This window comes from Sceloporus occidentalis, unplaced genomic scaffold (assembly GCF_023333645.1).
Source record: "Sceloporus occidentalis isolate IW3139 unplaced genomic scaffold, rSceOcc1.0.p SCAF_3, whole genome shotgun sequence".
NCBI classification, from domain to species: Eukaryota; Metazoa; Chordata; class Lepidosauria; order Squamata; family Phrynosomatidae; genus Sceloporus; species Sceloporus occidentalis.
This window is the reverse complement of record NW_028316983.1, coordinates 11,169,347-11,188,701: the sequence shown is the minus strand read 5'-3', so window position 1 is coordinate 11,188,701 and position 19,355 is coordinate 11,169,347. Positions and strand designations below refer to the sequence as shown.

Sequence of the window (19,355 nt, the reverse complement as noted above, 5' to 3'; positions counted from 1 at the left end):
CAAATCAGAGATTATAAGGGGCATTCCTCTCCTATCCAGTTCCAACTTCCTATCAGGAATGCAATGTCCCATGCTCCAAATTAGTGACTGGGGTGGCAAACCTGTTTTAATCTCTGATCAAAAACTAAAGACAAGAGGATTGCCCCAGTACAGGTATCTCCCCAGCTGGAATATGAGATGCAGATGAGATGCATGTGCAGGTAGAATTTGGGAAGGGATGGAACTTTAGAGAGGGGCACTCCCTGTATTCTTCCCAGGCCAAATCTGGAAAATTCTCAGATCCACTTAGAAACATGGATTGAAGATTTCCCCTCCACTGCTCTACAGAAATATCTATTCCACCCCAGATCATGATTTGAGCTTAGGTATATGTTCTTTAATTTGTAGCAAATTCTATTTTCATTTCCAAAAGACTTGCTGTGGCATTTATTAGTTAGTTATATAGTTATGTTTAGTTACAATTAGAAGCCCTTCCTTCTCCAGTGAGCTCAAGGGGAATATACATTGCTTTCCTTCTTGCTGTTTTACCTTTGTAACAACGTTATGAGATAGGTCAGGCTATGAGAGAGAGCCCAGTAAATGTTGTATGTTCAATGAGGATTGGAATTTCATACAACTCCCACTCCCAACACTGTAGTCACTAGACTAGACTGAAGAATTCTACACTGTAGAATTAATACAGTTTGATACCACTTTAACTACCATGACTCCATCCTACAGAATCCTTAGATTTGTAGTTTTGTGAGGCACCAGCAATCTTTGGCAGAGACGGCTAAAGACCTTGTAAAAGCACAAATCACAGAATTCCATGAGATGGAGCTCTTATGAAGTGATATCAAACTGCATTATTTCCAGATGCACCCTGACTCTTGTCATTGATGTAAAAAAATTGAAAATCAGACCATTCCCAACACTACTGGCTTCTCACAGGATATGTGCAGTAGCAATGATGGTATCTGGTGAAATGAGCCAGATGTTGTAGGATGCTGAGGCACTTCAACAAGACACAGGATGCAAATCATCAGCTTCCCTTGCAATACATAAAGTGTATGAACTACATAGACAAATTGGGAATTTTGTCCATTGCAGGAGCTGTCGTGATTGCCTTTGTGGTCTGCTGGCTTCCCTATCATGTACGGAGACTTATGTATTGCTACGTGCCAGAAGACCTGTGGTCAGAGTGAGTAACAGCTTTCTGAACATTAACCTCAGAACATTTTGAGAAAATAACAGTATCAGCAAGAAGCCAGTTTTCTCCCCAACACTGCCAGAGAGAGAGAGAGAGAGAGAGAGATTATTTCTGTTCATTTGGGGAAAGATAGCAACTTAAAGATGAAAAGCCCCATCCTACTGGACTTCCTAACTGGGTACTAGATCAGCCCCACTCTTTTCCTTCCCAATTCAAAAGAAGAAGATTGGGCAGATCCAGAGCAACTCCAATAACTGACCTTGATATAAGCTCATAAGAATGTAAGAACAGTTGTGCTCGATCAGATCAAAGGCCTATGGCGTCCAGTATTTTGTTTCTAAAGATAACAACTGATGAGATGAGAAGTTGAAAAAAGGATGAAACAGTACCCTGTTCCTCAGCAACTGACTTTCAGAGGCATATTGCCCTTGAAATTTGAATTAACATCTATTCCCAGTTTTCCCTGCCATTGACCATAATGTCAAAATAGATTTCAGGATTTCCTCCATTTTTTTTCAAGGTTTCACACTATTAGTTATTCTTTTTGTTGGCTTCTACAAAACAAAAACAGAATAAAAAAACTGGGAAAAGTCACTTTTTTTAGTACAATTCTTCAGTTTGCCCCAGCATTCTGGCAGCTGTCATGCAAAAAAGTAATTTTTCCAAGCTAGCTTAAACTGAGTCAAACCGTAAGAACCAGTTTCCCCAGCAATCTGTGTTCACCAATATGTAACTCTATTTGTATAATATATTAATATCTGCAACATCAGAAATCCAATTGTTTAGATGGAAGTCCATTTCCACTGTTCATTTCTTGGAAATAAATTAAAGATGGCTACCTAGTTACTTCCAAATTGTCCTCCTTTATTCTCCTCTCAAAATGAGAAAACGACTGGTCAGTTTTTCTGCAACTAACCATATTCTCTTAAGCCATCTATGAAACGAGATGGATATATTATGTATAAGTGATTTGGCATGATAATGTATGGCTATATTTAATATACTGTTATAATTATATTGTTAACTGGGGATGATTAAATTAAAATGAAGTACTTTAAATGCTACCAGATCTAAAATTGAAATCTTTCTCCTACCTAAGTCTGCTTACTTGAGAACCATTGGTTGGAGATGCAAGTGACTGAATGCCAGATCCCTGATGTGTAGGGCATATGTTTGTTTGTTTGTTTGTTTGTTTGTTTGTTTGTTTGTTTTAACCAATGTAGCTTACAACCCCACTTTCCAGTGTCATGGCCCAGAGGGTAGACTTTCAATCAGTATGCTGTTTTCTCATGAGCTACTGGCCATTAGGCAAATCAGCTTAGTAATTCACAGGGTTGTGTCAGTGGTTGTCCCTCGTCTGTCCTTGATTCACAGTTCAAAGGCAAACTCAGTCAATCACTCACAGTATTTATACCCAACAGTTCAGCCAAGAAGGCTCCCAAGTGGCTTACATATTGACAGGCACAAGACAGTCTTTTTCTTCAGCCTTACGTTTCAAAAAGCACGGCACCAAAGATGGGGAGAGAAAAGGAAAGCAAGAAAGCTCAGCCACTAAATTTTAGTGTCATAGGGCCCAAACAGACAGGCCAAAATAAAGCTGCTTTGGGTCACATTGGAGGTATGCTATTTAAATGATGCATGCAGCTGGAAACCGCACCAAAACCATGCTCCAGTCCTACAGACTGGAGCGCAGCTTTGGCGCAGCTTCTGGCCTCTTATTATTATTATTAACCTTTATTTATGAAGCGCTGTAAATTTACACAGCGCTGTACATACAATCTTTTTAGTTAGACGGTTCCCTGCCCTCGGGCTTACAATCTAAAAAGACATGACACAGAAGGAGAAGGGAGTGGTGGAGGGAAAGGGTAAGAGGTCCAGCAGTTCCTCTCTACCTCCAAGGCCTGGACCAAGGCAGATGGACTGGAGGGAGGGCTTGGCTTCATAATGGATGATTAATCTTCATCCAGGGAAAATACATACTCTCAAGTAGGATAATGCATATACAGTACATAGCAATACAGGAAATGGTTTGATAAACAGGCAACAAAAGAACATCAAATAGTAAGCAACAATTATGCAATGCCTGGGAAGGCTTCTCTGAACAGGATGGTTTTCAACTCCGTTTTGAAGCTGGGTAAAGAAGTGATGGCTCTTGCTTGTGGGGGAAGAAGGTTCCAGGAGTGAGGGGCAGCAAGTGAAAGGGGGCGAATCCGGGATGGGGCAGAGGAAATCCTGGGCTGAGACAGCAGACCTTGACTACCAGAATGGAGGGCCCGAGTGGGAAGGTGAGGAGAAAGGTCTGATAAGGAAGGAGGGGCCAGTCCATGGAGGGCTTTAAATGTCGACAGCAGGAACTTGTACTGAATACGGAAAGGGAGGGGGAGCCAGTGAAGGGATGCCAACACAGGAGAGATGTGGTCAGAGCGGTGGGTGGAAGTGATAATGCGTGCAGCTGAATGCTGGACAGAGATTAAAGGACGGAGGTGAGAAAGAAGAAGCCCAGCCAGGAGGACGTTACAGTAATCAAGTCGTGAGATCACTAGGGCATGGACCAGGATCTTGGCAGTAGAGGTGGAGAGATATGGTCGGATTTTGGCAATATTGTACAAAAAGAATCTACAAGCCTTGGCTGTGGTCTGGATCTGAGGGATACACGACAGAGAAGAATCAAAGATAAAACCAAGACTGCGGGCTTGCTGGACTGGTTAAATAGAAATGTTGTCCACAGAGACAGAAAAGGAGTGTTGAAGGGTGGGCTTAGGAAGAAAGACAAGAAGCTCCGTCTTAAGATGTGTGTGTCATTTAAACAGCATACTTCCTATGTGACCCAAACCAGCTTTATTTTGGCCTGTCTGTTCGGGCCCATATGATTCGTATGCAAAGGGCTCTTGCAGCACCTTTGAGACTATCTGTGCAAATGAAGTTATAGCATGAGTTTTTGTAGACTATGGGGCGAAACAGCTGGCCCTGAAGAAACAGCTTCTGGCTGCCCCTTTTAGTGCTGGATCAGGGCCACAGCAACTGCACGCCGCAGTCCTGATCCAGCATTTTTCCAGTGCAAGAAGCAGCAGGGGAAAGGTGCCTTTGCCACCATGGCAGTGGTTTATCCACATTTGGCAACATGTGGCATTGAATTGCCACACCACCAAAATGCCAAAACACTGCCCACCATGTGGTTGGGCAGGTGGCATGACACTGGCTTGGGGGCAGAGTTGGGACATGCAGATGCCATGCCTCCAAACTGCCAGAAAGCTGGCTCTTTTTGCCGGTCTGTACCAGCAGTTAGTCCACTTCCTGAGATACAGGAACTGATGGCCAGGAAGGACTTTTGTAATCAGATTGTATGAATAGCTATGGAAATGCAAAATGTGTGAGTATGGTGATGAGGTAACAAGTTCAGTAATGGTCATAATGTCAGGAGGTGGATGACCATATGAATGGTGGAAGGAGTTTTGGAATGAAGTATGTGTAGACTAGAAACCAGAAAGGATATATGCTAATTGGCTAAGAGCATCCAGTGTTGTAAAATGTGTAGTGTGCCAGGAAGCCTTGGCTTTGCTCATCCTCTCTGTTGATGGATTGGAATTTGTGAATACATAAGATATATAAGATTCTTATAATGACCAACTCTCATGTGGCTGTAATAGCTATTTACCTTAGACATTTTTGTTTTTCCTGTCATGACCATTGTTGGCTTTCTTATCATGGAACAGAATACATGCAGTATGGCTGTTGTTACCTGCTGTTCTCTTCTCCCTATATTTTCTTGTTCAGTTCAGAATGTCCTCTTCTTCTCTTCCATCAGCTTTCTTTATGACTTCTACCACTATTTCTACATGCTGACAAACATCCTCTTCTATGTCAGTTCAGCTGTCAACCCAGTCCTCTATAACCTGGTGTCTGCCAACTTCCGCCAAGCCTTCCTCTCAACACTCTTATTCATGTGCCTGCCATGGAGAAAGAAGAAGAAGAGGACCAAGTTCAACAGGAAGTCCAACAGTATCTCCAGCAACCATACCTTTTCCAGCCAAGTCACCAGAGAAACCACATATTGAGACCTGGGCATTACCCAGGAAGAAAACAATACGTGTCTCAGTTCATGACAGAATCGGAACTTGGGAAGAGGGCTTTACTGCTTTTTTACATGGCCTCCAAATCCACCATAGCATGAATGTGTTTAGCTGGTTGTCATACATTGGAATGAATAGGTGTCTGTTCTACAAGGTTAACCTTGAGGTTCTGTTATTGCATCAGCCTCTGCCTATTGTGCGTAATGTCTCCATGTTTTGTAATTTTGATCCAGCATAGACGTCATCTGTGATGTCATCCAGGAAGCCATAGCATTTATGGAGTCAATGTTGGCCAAGCTTGAATGCTTCTTGTACAGCAGTCTATCCATTTCTCACTTTAAAAGTGCCATGGAAACATTGGGAGGGAGACTACCGTAATATCACTGCTTCTGGTGATCTTGAGATGATAAAATGATATGGAGGCTGGATAGGTATTGTGGTTAGTTTTTTGTTGTTGTTTTTTAGTAAGAAGGGGTTGTTGCTTTTTTAGGGTGGGGGAAGGGCAACTTATTCAGTAAGACTTTAAAGAAAGAGGAATGTAAGCTGTTCAATAAAGAAGGGCATGCAATACTCAGGGAATAAGGTTATTGTTGTGTTTTTGAAATTAGGTCTGAATTCAGGTTCTATACCCGATTATTATTATTATTATTATTATTATTATTATTATTAACCTTTATTTATAAAGCGCTGTAAGTTTACACAGCGCTGTACATAAATTTTTTAGTCAGACGGTTCCCTGCCCTCAGGCTTACAATCTAAAAGACACGACACAAAAGGAGAAGGGAGTGGTGGTGGGGAATAGGATCAGGTCCAGCAGATCTTCTCTACCTCCGAGGCCTGGACCAAGGCAGATGGACTGGAGGAAGGGCTTGGCTTCTTGATGGATGGTTAGAAGGAGGCTTCCTGGGTCAGAGAGGGGCTCACCTCTGGGAATGCTTCTCTAAACAATATATTCAGTTTTGAAACTGGGTAGAGAAGTGATGAGGTGTGCATGTGGGGGATGTTTAAGAAGAGTCATTATGACTCTAGTTTATTTCCCTGTTGGAAATGCTTTGGTAAGTTATTGGTGCCATTTTTGGTTTATCTTTTGGAAATGATATTTCAGGTGTTCTGATCCAGAGAACTGTCCATTCATTTGTTTTGTTTTGCATTTGCTTCCCATAGAAGGACTACATTCCTTGAACAATGTTAGCATGTACAAGCATCTTTATATAGAACAGACAGGTAAAGAATACTTAGGAATTTTCTTATGCTCAGTGAGAAAGTGTGTCTTGATACATCAACTGACCCATCAACTGCTAAAGATTTTCCATGTGACAAGACTTCTTTTTGCAAAAAGTATTGGTAAATGAAACTTTGCGTTTGTGCAAAAGGAAAACATCCCTTGCAGTTTGTGCAAAAAGAAATTTGTGTTTTGCCTATAAAACAGCCTTTTTGGCCCAAAAGATGCTATATTTTATGCAAAAAAAAAATGGTGTCCTTTCCTTTCTGGGCAAATTACTTTGCTTTGGACAGGAGACTGCACAAACAGCCTTGCAAAAACAAAGAAAAGTTAAAACTCTCAGAAGCACAAGGAGCAGGTGACATTTTTAAAAAATTAATTGCTTTAACCACTAAAGACAGAAATCCCCAAACAAACAATCCCATACACCCAAATAGTTACACCCCTGATATAGAATAGCAATGCTATTGGCCAAGGTAAGATTGTCTTCTAAACAGAGCTTAGCAAGATCTTTTGGACTACAGTTCCTGGTATCTGCAAGTCAGTGTGGCCACTGGCTGTGTTAGATGCAGAGTTCTGGGAGTTGCAGTCCAAAAAAGTGACTTTTTCTGAGTTGTGCAGGTGCCTGAGATGGGGGAGATAATGCCTGCATCTTTTTCATGTTTGGGGAATTTCATAGATCTTGTATGCTAGTCTTATTTCATTGATTCTGTTGCCAGTCTGCCAGTTTCATTTCATAGAACCGTGGAATCATACAATCATAGAGCTGGAACTTTTCTTCAGCAGGTTAAACATACCCAGCTCCTTAAGCCACCCCTCATAGGGCATAGTTTCCAGATGCATCAATTCTGACTACTGATCAAGTTCTTTTCCTACTTCTACGACTTCATAACACTTGTTTTGTGCCAATGATTCATTAGATGCTGTACAGAAAACAGAAAAGTGCTAAACACAGAGAACTTTCAGCACTACAGTGGATGAACAAAAATATATGTGACATGTTCCACTCCCATACAGTATAAGGGAATGGTACATACTGGGGGTAGTAAATGCCAATGGAAAACCAATGACACCCTGGCTGAAGAGCTGTGGGGGAGAAATTTAAAGGAGAGCATGGTGGGATTATGTACAAAGAGAAGGGAGCTTACTCAGGCCTGATGAACATACTCTTTTCTGTTTCAATCCCATCTTTATTCTATGGAGCAAAAGAAGTACACATACTTCCTGACTATTTCCAGTTCCAGATTTATGCACTGCAGTTTAGGACCTCAGGTCTTTGGCCCACAAGATGTTTTAGATTTAAACTCCCAGAATCCCTTTCTATCAGTATGCTGGCTGGGACCTCTGGGGGTCAAAGTCCAAAACAATGGAAAGCCAAAGGTTGAGATGTGCTATGTCATAGATACCAACTGCCCCAGTTTGCAGAGACAGCCCCAATTAATCCTGAGTCATACCATTTTCAGCTTCTTTTAAAATGTCCTAGTTTCTCTTTCTCCGCTGCCCACTTTCCCTCTTTGTCCTCATGTTGCTTCAAGTGCTGTAAATTGAGTTCAAAGTGCAAAAGTGTTTTGCACTCCATTAATTTAGTGGGGAGACGGGAGAACAAGAGACAGGATCCTGTTCTTCCCAGTAGATTTGGACAAAAAGCAACCTGCTGCAGCCTCTCCTAGCTTGTGCTTAGAGTCATAGAGTCATAGAAGCATAGAATTTAGAAGGAGCCCTGTTGGCCATCAAATCTATCACCACCACCACTACCACTATTCAATGCAGAATCTCCAGCCATTTTGACCACCCTCAGGTTGCTTGGCTACATGTGTCACATTTTCCTTCTGTGAAATTTGGACAGCCTGCTGATATACCTTAGGGTCTCTGCACACATACCTTGGGGTTTTAGCACATCTAAATCTGCCCTTGCCCATTCTTCATTTTATCCACACAGTTGGGATGAGTCATGGATCACCCTACATTTACCCAGTAAGTTAAATGGTTGAATGAGCCCTTGAACACAAGGCATGTCTACATGGGCCATTTAAACCAGTTTCTCCAAGCCCTCACATCACCTTGTCCATGCAATGCAGGGCCAAAGCCTCAATTCGACTGTTGAGTGGGAAGGCCAGTTCTGCACTGAATCTGGGCCATCCCGCTTTTAAATCAAATTTTTAACATCCTTATCTTTTGATCTGGATTTTCCTGGATCAGTGATGAAGAGTGCTTGTTTACACATAATTCCCACTGTGCCACCTTGCACCAGTAGCATTCCCTCACTCTGAGGTCACAACATGGAACCCAGCCATGTGATTGAGATGAGTGCTCCTCCACACCTCCCTTCCCACTCCACCTTCGAGGCAATGACTGTGTTGGGAGGAGATGGGTGCAACTGAAAGTTGGAATTTGGGAGTTAAGAGAGAGCAGGTACCTTCACCCAGATTGACAGAGTTTTACAATACTTTGACCAGCTTCACGATCTGTTCCGGATTGATGTTACAGCAGTCATGTCTCTATTCAACTTGGCAACCATGCTAATGAGCCACATGGCAGAGAACACCAGTCCATTTTAAGAAGGAAAGCAAAGCAGTAAACTGCTTTAGTGACCTTTTTAGGTCCAAGAAGCAACATTTACATTTATAAATAAATCAATATTCAGTTTTCTGTTATTAAGAATTTAATAGGAGCAGATTCCCATTCAGATAAGAAGAAAAAAATGTTCAGTGTGATCCCAACCCTGACTGTATGCCAATTTACCAGTGCATTTCAGACAATGCAGAAATTGGTTACTAATGCTGAAAAGACGAGTTGTTGGATTGCTGTTGTTGTTGTTGTTGTTGTTGTTTTAAAAAGAGAGTGACAGAATATTTTATATAAGACAGTTTTACAACAGAGTATCTCTGATAGCTCCAAGGGCCAATTCTGTCCCCCAGTACCTGCTTCTTCTACTTCTGCCATGTCACTGAGTTTCATCTGCAGTCAATAAAATTACATTAAAACAAGTAGGAAATGTTTCTTTCCAAGGAGAGTTTGGGGCTCTGCAAACAGCCCAAGAGGGGTGACCTCCAGCCACCCCTTCTTCAGCCAGATCAGGGCCGCAGTGTGTGGTTCCTTTTTGTGCCCAGGAAAGGGCATGATAGCCACGGTGCCACAACTATATGGCACTCCTTCAGTGCTGCATTGTGTGGATGCAGCTCCAGAGGAGCGCAGTGATGCCGTGCACTGTGTGGTGCACCACGCGGCATAACTGCGCCCTGGTGGTGGAGCCGGGGCGTGTGTTGTAGAGACGCTATGCCCCGATTCCGCTCCCAGGCCGGCCCAAAGGTCTGCACAGGGCCTTCCTCATTACCACCAATATTTTTCATGGTTTTTAATTGTTTGCTGCTGAAATTCAGCAGCATGATTTGCTGCCAAATCCCATCACCACTGTTTGGTCCAGCTTGCACCTCATGGGTTGTATGCTTAAAAAAGAATTCTCTGTTAACAATTATCTTTACACAAGCAAGAAAGAGCTTAAAAATGTTGAACACAGAGAAATTAGTCCCACATTTTGGGATTGATATAGAACAGACTGACCTGGTATACATACCATCTCCCAGATTTATTGAACAATTGTAACACAACATCTGATGAGAGGTGAGAAATAGTCATGCTAGTCTTTTGCAGCATAAAAAGGAAGGAAGGAGGAGGGGGGAAAGAATTGTGGTACCACCTTTTTTTTTTCACATGAGATTTCATGGATCCTACTGCATTCTATCCCACTCCCACAACTGTATAAATATGCCTGAGGTCTTTATACCACTTAATGCCACTGGCTTGCTAAAATAACAACCAGTTAATGTTAACAGTGCTGCCACTCCCCACCCCCCACCCTTTCCTTCCTCTTTTTTTATGCTATAGATGAGCAACTCTGGTTTCGACCAGTTCAAGCTATGTTCTCCAGATCCTCTGGAGTTTCTCAGAAAGTTATCAGATGTTTCAGAAGATCATTAACAGAGGACAAATGTTCCTGAAAAACAGCTAGGACTCTTTCACACTACACAGTTATAACACTATCAGCCCACTTTAACTGCCTTGGCAACATCCTATGGAATCCTGGGGTGTGTAATTTGGTGAGTCATTGGGAGCTCTCTGTCTGAGAATTCTAAATACCCTTCCCTGAAATATAAAACCTGGGTCTGAATAGGATGCTGCTATGGCAGTGTAATTATAGTGGTATAATAGTGTAGTGTGAAAGGATCCCTAGTCCCGTCCCCCCCCCCCCCCGCATGCCCAATCTTCTGTTTCCCAGCTTCATGGGTGCTAGTGGACTACTAATTTAGAAAAGGCAACTCCCAAGAAGTCCTGGCTGTGTCCTTCAGGGCTATCCCTACTATTAGGCAGAGTGGGGTAGCTACCTCAGGTAGAAGATGATGGGGTGACAGCAACAGTCTTAGTATTATTTCATCTGAGCCCATCATTTCCATCTGTTGAAAGCCAGTACTGTGTATGTCACATGGCCTGGGCTGGGCTATCCCAAACTAGCTTGTTGAGTCAGGCACATTGCCAAGTACCATCCTGTTAACTGCCAGTCCAGATTACATTTGTATGAGGAACAGGGAAGGACATTCAAAGATGTAGCCGTGTTAGTCTATAGACTCAGTATGAAAGGTATCTTGTAGCACCTCTGAGACTAACTGAAAGAAAGAAGTTGGCAGCATGAGCTTTCATAGATTTCAGCCTACTTCCTCAGATGCTTTTGGAAGGACATGTTGTCCTATGTTTCAAACAGGAAATATCTTGGGCTAGTATATCTCAGAGGAAAGAACTGGCAAAACTACTTATGAGTATTCCTTGCCTAAGAAAACCCCATAAAATTCACAATGATGACATAAACTGACAGGTAACTTGAAGGCACATACACACACACAAATTGTGGTCCTGTCTGTACAGGGAGAGGGACCCTGGCGCAATGCCAGTTCCCAGATTACATGGCCAAGGAGGTCCCATCATATGATTGGAGGGTCCTCCTACCCACTTTTCTCTTTGGACGCACAAGAGAGCCCACCCTCAGGAGAAGCAGTGGCATACTAGGAGGCCTGTTCACTGATCTCCTGCAGCTATGGAAGCAATGGCAGAAACTCTGGGGACAGGGAATGGATCAACCATGCTAAGGGGGTGTCAGCCTGGCTTACCCATGTGTACAACACTGCACCACATCATGCAGCTGTTATCGTGCTCAATCCAGAGCCAGTTCCAGATTATAATGCTCCCGGCTAGCCCCAGAACTATGGCCAGTGCAGAAAAGGCCTGTGTTGCATAGAATAAGTTTCAGAAGGCTTTTCAACATACTTGGGGTTCCATAACAGAAATGTGGTGATCCCAACAAAATATGTGTCTAAAGTTAAGATTGTCCAAGCCATCCTATTTCCCATCACCATGTACGGCTTTGATAGTTGAACAGTGAAGAAAGCTGATAGAAAGAAAATCAACTCATTTGAGATGTGATAATGGAGAAGAGTGCTGAGGATACTGTAGACAGCTAAAAAGACAAACCAATGGGTTTTAGAACAGATAACGCCTGAATTCTCCCTGGAAGCCAAGATGACTAAATTGAGGTTAACATACTTCAGCCACATCATGAGAAGAGATGAATAACTAGCAAAGACAATAATGCTAGGAAAGGAGGTGGGCAATAGAAAGAGAGAGACCAGCAACCAGATGGATAGACTCAATCAGAAAGGCCTGTGGGCGGAGCCATGGTGCAGCATATTAACACTGGATGCTGTGACTCCGCCCCTATAGCACCACGATGCCACATGCCCTTCTAGACTATCCATGGCATCATAGTGTGCCTCCAGCGACTAAATGGCACAGCGCAGAAAGGCATCATCATGCCGCCTTATTGCAACTATGATGCCCCTTCAAGGGAGCTAAAAAGAAGCCCTTTTTCATGGCTTCTTTTTGCTCCTGGCCAAGGCCGTGGCATGCAGTTGCCACAGTCCCAATCCAGGGTGAAAAGGGACAGCGTCCCGCCACCAATCTGTACAGCTCCTCATTCACAGGATCATTATGAGTTGAGGCCAACTCAAGGAAGCTGACAACAACAACAACAACAACAACAACAAAGCTGGGCCATTTAAATATGACTTGCATAGAAGAAAAGCTGATTAATGGTGGATATGACAGCAAGTTTAGGATTTGTACCAGCAAGTGCATAGCATAAGGTGATATGAAATGGCCAAAGGGAAACACTGAAGAACGCCTCTTCAGGTTTTATGGGGAAGCCATAAGAGTCTCTCTCATATGGTTTATTTTTAAAGAATGTTACTTTTATTTTGAATTAAGTTAAGGAACCATTGCCATTCTTTCTGGTGAGACTATTTTCACTGGGAAGAATTGGAATTTAGGGCCCTGATGAAAGCAGAGATTGATTGCATCTATTAAAAGCATCCACCATGTGACTTCTAAAAAATCAATTTTTCAAGGTTCCCATTTTTCCATAAAGCGTCATCATATAGCAACATATAAAAATCAGACTCAAATGTGCATCATACTTTTGCTAAATTTCCTCCAGACCGGGCTTCCTCTCTCAACATCTAGCATGCATCCATGCATGTAATGCTCCACCGATCTTGTCTTTTGTCAACAGCAAGGTTTCGCTTCAGTGGCTCTGATCTTAAAGAAGCAATCACAACAGAAGGGCAGCTGGGAGGCCTAATAGGGACACATGGTGTAAACAGGAATGTAAACAGATGCTTTCTTTAGTTCTGTCGAATTGTGTTTTGTTCAGCCCTCCAAAAATGAGGCAAATACATTGCCAAAGTAAAATGCCATTATTGGCTTTTATCAAAATCTCTTCTTTATATAGGGCAGCAGATTTTTCATATGCCTTCATGCAAACCTCTTGAGATGGCAAGTGCTTTCATGCACATTGATTTTGAGCCAATATTTCTTGTCTTTGCACCACTACTGTATAGTAACACTGCTACAAAAAGAGGGGAAGGCTGAGATTGCTAAAGGAATGTTTCACACTGCTGAATTTTGCAATTAACCCCTTTTCTGCCACAGTACTTCTAGATTCTTTTCAGAGCTTGGAAAGATTTGTTGGAGAGTGGGGAGGAACCACAAATTGCAGAATTCTCCAATGAGTCTCTCTGCAAGTTGCAATCCAAAGATGTAATTTTTCCAGGCTGTGATTCTTTTGTGGTCTGGAGTTGCCAGAATACAAAACACAAAAGTAAAACATCTTGGGCATGTCTATATGGGCCAAATGAAGCAAACCTCCCCCCATCCTCATGGTGACCTGTCTCCACAATGTAGGGCCAGAGCCCCAATTCAAGTGTGAACTGTCTTCATGACATAAGTCCAATTCTGCACCAAATCCACATCATATCAGCCTTAAATCAGTTTTAAAAAAACTCACCTTTTGCTCCAGATTTTGCAGGAAAACCCAGAGCACTTCTTAGCAATGCCGGGCAGCTATCTACACACACACCCCTGCTGTGTCACTGAACTCCACTGCTGCTGGTGCAAGACACTTCTTCTGAGGTCATAAGGAGGCACCCAGCCATGTGATCTATGTGTAGCACCTCATTTCTGACTTCAGAGGGTGGTGGCGGCACCAGGTGACCCTTGTCTTTCCCTTTCCTACACACTGGTGGAAAGCTGTGTCCACATATGACCATAGCAGTGGATGACACACAATGTAAGGACTTAAAAGTGATGGGGCCATTCCACTTCATTGACAGGAGAAGGACAGGAGGAGCGCAATGTCACAGAATGTCATGTGGTAATCTCCCTCCAATCACACGATAGTGACAGGAGCATTTCCACTTCTCTCCCATCACTTTTGCACATGTGATAATCTTCAAAGACATAGCCATGTTAGTATGGATCACTTTCAAAGGGATATTGTAGCACCTTTGAGACAGAGAGAAAGAAGTTGATAGCATAAGCTTTTGTAGATATAAGGCCTGGGTCAGGAAGTGGCATGGCAACAATGATTCTAGGGTTTCAGAGCGCGCAGCAATTGCACGCTCCGGAACTTTAGTCTGTATGGACACCGGCATCATGGCGGCCCATCCACATGAGAGCTGCCATGATGATGACACTGTTGTACAGTGACCAGACATCGCTGGCAGGAAGTGGTATCATGGTGGCGCCCCTTCCTGATTATGACACCGCAAAAAAGGAGCCACTCTAGGCGGTTTCTTTTTTGCTGCACATTGTTGCCCTGCGGTTTGGTTGCTGTGGCAATGATGTGCAGCAAAGAGGGGCGGCATTTCGCTGCCACTGTGTACCGGGCCATATGTCTATAAAAGCTTATCTACTAACGTTTTTCTCTCAGTCTCAAAAGTCTACAAGATCCCTTTGCACTCAGAACATAAAGACCTAGGCGCGTTACACACCGCCATAAGGGACGTCCTTAGGACGTCCCATTTTGAAAAAGGGGTGTCTCTTCCAGACACCCCTTACCCTATCATGGACAGAGTCCGTGACAAATGGCGGCGGCCATTCCACACGGCCACCGCCATATTGACATAGCGGACGCTCTGCGTCCGCATGTCACACCCCAGAAGTGATGCCACGCATGTGCGGCTAGCACCTCACAACGTCTTTTCCGGGGCCCAGGAAGGAGCGCGATTTCCACGCTCCTTCCTTGGAGTGTCTGGGACCCACGCGGTTTGGCCACTGCAGCTCCCGGATGCTGCAAGCAGCGGCAGCGGGAGACCGCTGCAATCCGGCGGTATGTAACCCGCCCAAGATCTCACATCAGGGTTGCATAGTGGACATTAATGGTAATACACAACCCTTGCATCAAATGGCAACAATGAACAACTGAACAGATGCCAAGTGCACAACCTAATATCATGTGCATCCATGGTCAATGCACATTGTAAAGTTGAAGGCTTTTATGGCCGGCATCCATCGTTTTTTGTGGGTTTTTCAGGCTATGTGGCCATGTTCTAGAAGAGTTTATTCCTGATGTTTCACCAGCATTTGTGGCTGGCATCTTCAGAGAATGCTGACATAGAAGCAAGTTGGGTTTATATTGGGTACATAGTTCCATCTGCATGAGAAACAGAAACAGAACTGCGTGAGCAATGGCATGCACAACTCCATGACCACAAATATGAGCTGAATGCATCTGTTCTTCTTTGAATAAAAAACATTCAGCCACTTCCATTGGAAAACTGATGCATACAAGACCAGCAACAGATTTCTGGCTACTATAAATTGTATTACACATTAAAGATGAGAAACTACATAGGGATGCCATTTTCAGTAGCTTCCCTGAGTTTCTAGTAATATGTGTTTCTTCCCTCACATTTGCTTCCCAATGACATTTTGGCACAGATTAGGCAAGATCTCTACAGTTCCAAAAGAATGAAGTAGCCACTGAGAATGTTCTTGTGCCTAGCTATCTATGGCTTGTCTACATGGGCCAAATAAAGTGGTATTACCTTATTTTCACAGCAGGCTGTCCAGATGGCACATGGGATGATCCAGACTGAATCTGGGCCTTTCCAGCAGAAAATCAAGATATTGTGGTCATGTGTGTGGACTGCACTCCATAACAGCATGTGGGGCCGGAAGCAGAAGGAGTTCTTGCTGGGTAGGACTGGTTGGGCTCAGCCAGCCTAGTATGTGCCACCATGTTTTTCTTTTGCAGTGTATGTCCAGCCATAAGATCAGTGAAGAGGGGTTAGATTGTGACGCCACATATCAAATTTATGTTTACTGCTTTTACTCTTCCACTCTCCTCCAATTGTCCCCTGATAATTGACTTGTTCACTTGTGCAGATATCTCACACACTCCCTTGCTACTTAAATAATGATATATAATCTCAGTTTATGTTCTCATAGGTGTGGACAGTGAGGGTCAGTGGTCCAGTTTCAACATTGACAGTCCCTCCTCAAGAGGACACAACAGCACTCCAGGTATGACCAGAAATGTATCAGGGGACCAAAAATCACTCAGGCCAATTTTGGATGCTCCCCCATATCTTCTGTTTCACAGTGGGGGTGAAAAACAGCCTTTTGGGTGAAACCTCCTTCCAGTACTGATACTAAAATGAAAAGGAAGCACAGAAGTAGAGGAAGCTGGAAGGGGAAAGCTTCCTGCTAGAGGCACAGCAGCCCTGAAGAACCTCAATAGCATGTTGTCAGTTGACGTGGAACAAGTTGAAATATTTAAAAAAAAAAAAATCATAATGTTTTTTTTAAAAGTTGGGAACAGAACACAGAAAATATCAGAAGGCAACAATCTGGCAGTTGCCATCCTGTAGATTATTTGTAAAAAGTGAGTGAGAAAGAAATGGAGTTCAGAGTTAAACAGCAACTGTGGAAGTAGTGTTTCTTACATCTTTATGCTGCAAATTCATATATCTGTCTAATGTATCAGCTCTGTGAATGCCATAAATGTGGCAGCATTATAAAAGTGCACAGTTTAAAGAAAATATATATGTCCTTATGCTGCTATTTTTTAAAATGTCCATTGTTAAATAAAATTGATATGTACACATCAAAAGTACTCTGATCTACTTGTTAACAGTTTGTGTATTAAAAATGAATTAGAGAAGGGATTTTCCCCTTCTCCAATTTAGTTAAGTAAAATTATCTTAAAATGTTAACAACACCATATTGGATCTTTTCTTCATATTAACCTTTGTACTGTATGGTACTATTTTGTCATTCATTGATCTACAGATAAAAGAGCCTTTGGGTTTTTTCTTTTTGTTGTGTTTCTCTCTTGGCTTGGGGCTTCGTTGCATCTTTTTAAAGTCTTGGGCTATGTCCCCTCTGAAAGACTTCATATCTATGAAACCTCATAGGATAAAAGTTTTGGATAACAGACAGTGAGCAATCTGAGACAAGGAACAGTGCCTTCACTCTGAAATGGCTTTGATTTTCCCTTGTGATACCATCAATCATTATTTGTAAGGTGGCTAGGCAGTGTCTGGCTAAGTTTCTACAGCCAGACATACAAAGAAGTCGACATCATTCTGAATCTTATAAAGGTCCTCCAGAGATCCAAGAAGTGGATGTCATCTTCATCCATCCATCTGCAGAAACACTCCCTGGCCACCCTTTTTCCTTATTACACTGAATGGTGTGGGAAGATATCCATGTGTGCCAACCCTACCCCAAATATCCTACCCCTTCCATTTTGAACTTTCCTGGACTGAGAACAAAAATCCAGAGGGAAATCCAGAGTGGTCAGCTGGTCCCACAATTGTGAACCCTCTGCAGTCAGGGTTCCCCATTGTGAGGATGGTTCCAAATTCATTCAGCAACATCCAAAACCTGGATCATCAGTAGTTGCTCAGGAGCACTCAGTGGCTACAGGTTGAGTCTCCCTTATCCGAAATGCTTGGGACCAGAAGTGTTTTGGATTTCACGTTTTTCAGATTTTGGAATATTTGCAGGTACATAATGTGATGTTTTGAAGATGGAACTCAAGTCTAAATGTGAAATTCATTGATGTTTCTTATACACCTTATACAGTCAGCTCTCTTTAGCCACAGGTTTTTTTATCCTTGCTTTCAAGCATCCACAGCTTGAAAATATTTCTTAAATTCCAAATAGCCAACCTTGGTTTTGCCTATTTTATATAAGGGACACCATTTTGCTATGCCATTGTATTTAATAGGACTTGAGCATCCACGGATTTTGTTATCCACAGGGGGTTCCTGGAACCAAATCCCAGCGGATACCAAGGGCCCACTGAACACAAGGGCTGAAGGTAATTTTGTAAAGAATATTTTTAGAATTCTGTGCATGAAAAAAAGTTTCATCAGCATTTCTAGGTTTTCAAAATAGCAATAAGGGACAGTCAAAATACATAACATGCAGGGTTAATCATTGAGAAGCAGCTATAAACAAGCTTGTGTTCTACTTAAGTAGAAAATGAAAGTACTGATTTCAATTATGGTACCTTAGCCATGTATTTCTCTGTAAAATTAACATATTGTCCACATCCATACATTACATGATGCATACATTTTTATCTTTTAGAAAAGCCCACACTCCTCATATGCGGTGGACTTGTGAAAAAACTCAGAAATATTGGACTCAGATTAACTTGATTATGGCCTGTTACAGACTGCCAAAATAAAGCTGCTTCGGATCTCTTTGGAGGTATGCTGTTTAAATGCTGCATGCATCCTAAGAATCCAGAAGCTGCACCAAAGCTGCACTCCAGTGCTTAGGAATGGAATGTGGCTTTGGCGCGACCTCCGGACTCTTAGGACCCATGCATCATTTAAATAGCATACCTCCAAAGAGACCTGAAGCAGCTTTATTTTGGCTGTCTGTAACAGGCCTATGGAAGTTATATCGAATGTCTCAATTCAGAAAAAGCCAAAATTATATAACTATATATAACTATAGAGAGAGAGAGAATTATAGAATCATAAAGTTGGAAGAGACCACAAGGGCCATCCAGTCCAACCCCATTCTGCCATACAGGAAATTTCAATCAAAGCATCCCTGACAGATGGCCATCCAGCCTCTGTTTAAAGACCTCTAAGGAAGGAGACTTCACTACACTCTGAGGGAGGAGTGTATTCCACTGTGGAACAGCCCTTACTGTCAGGACATTCCTCCTAATGTTGAGGTAGAATCTCTTTTCCTGGAGCTTGCATCCATTGTTCCAGGTCCCGTTCTCTGGAGCAGCAGAAAACAAACTTGCTCCTTCCTCAATATGACATTCCTTCAGGTATTTAAACAGGGCTATCATATCACCTTTTAACCTTCTCTTCTCCAGGCTAAACATCCCCAGCTCCCTAAGCCATTCCTCATAGGGCATGGTTTCCAGTCCCTTCACGCTCCAGTTTCTCCACATCCTTTTTGAATTTTGGAGCCCAGAACTGAACACAGTATTCCAGGTGGGATATATATAAAG

General features: G+C 42.7%; 1 protein-coding gene across 1 annotated transcript in view; it reads left to right on the top strand.

Moving 5' to 3' along the window:
* Positions 1 to 5,716, top strand: part of NTSR1 (neurotensin receptor 1) — a 156,905-nt gene extending 151,189 nt beyond the window's left edge. Inside the window, exons 3-4 of the mRNA XM_089513654.1 lie at positions 1,090 to 1,180; positions 4,995 to 5,716. Coding sequence (XP_089369780.1) covers positions 1,090 to 1,180; positions 4,995 to 5,244 — 341 coding nt within the window. The 3' untranslated portion in view covers positions 5,245 to 5,716. The remainder of the gene's footprint in view (positions 1 to 1,089; positions 1,181 to 4,994) is intronic.
* The last annotated feature ends 13,639 nt before the right edge of the window (positions 5,717 to 19,355 follow it).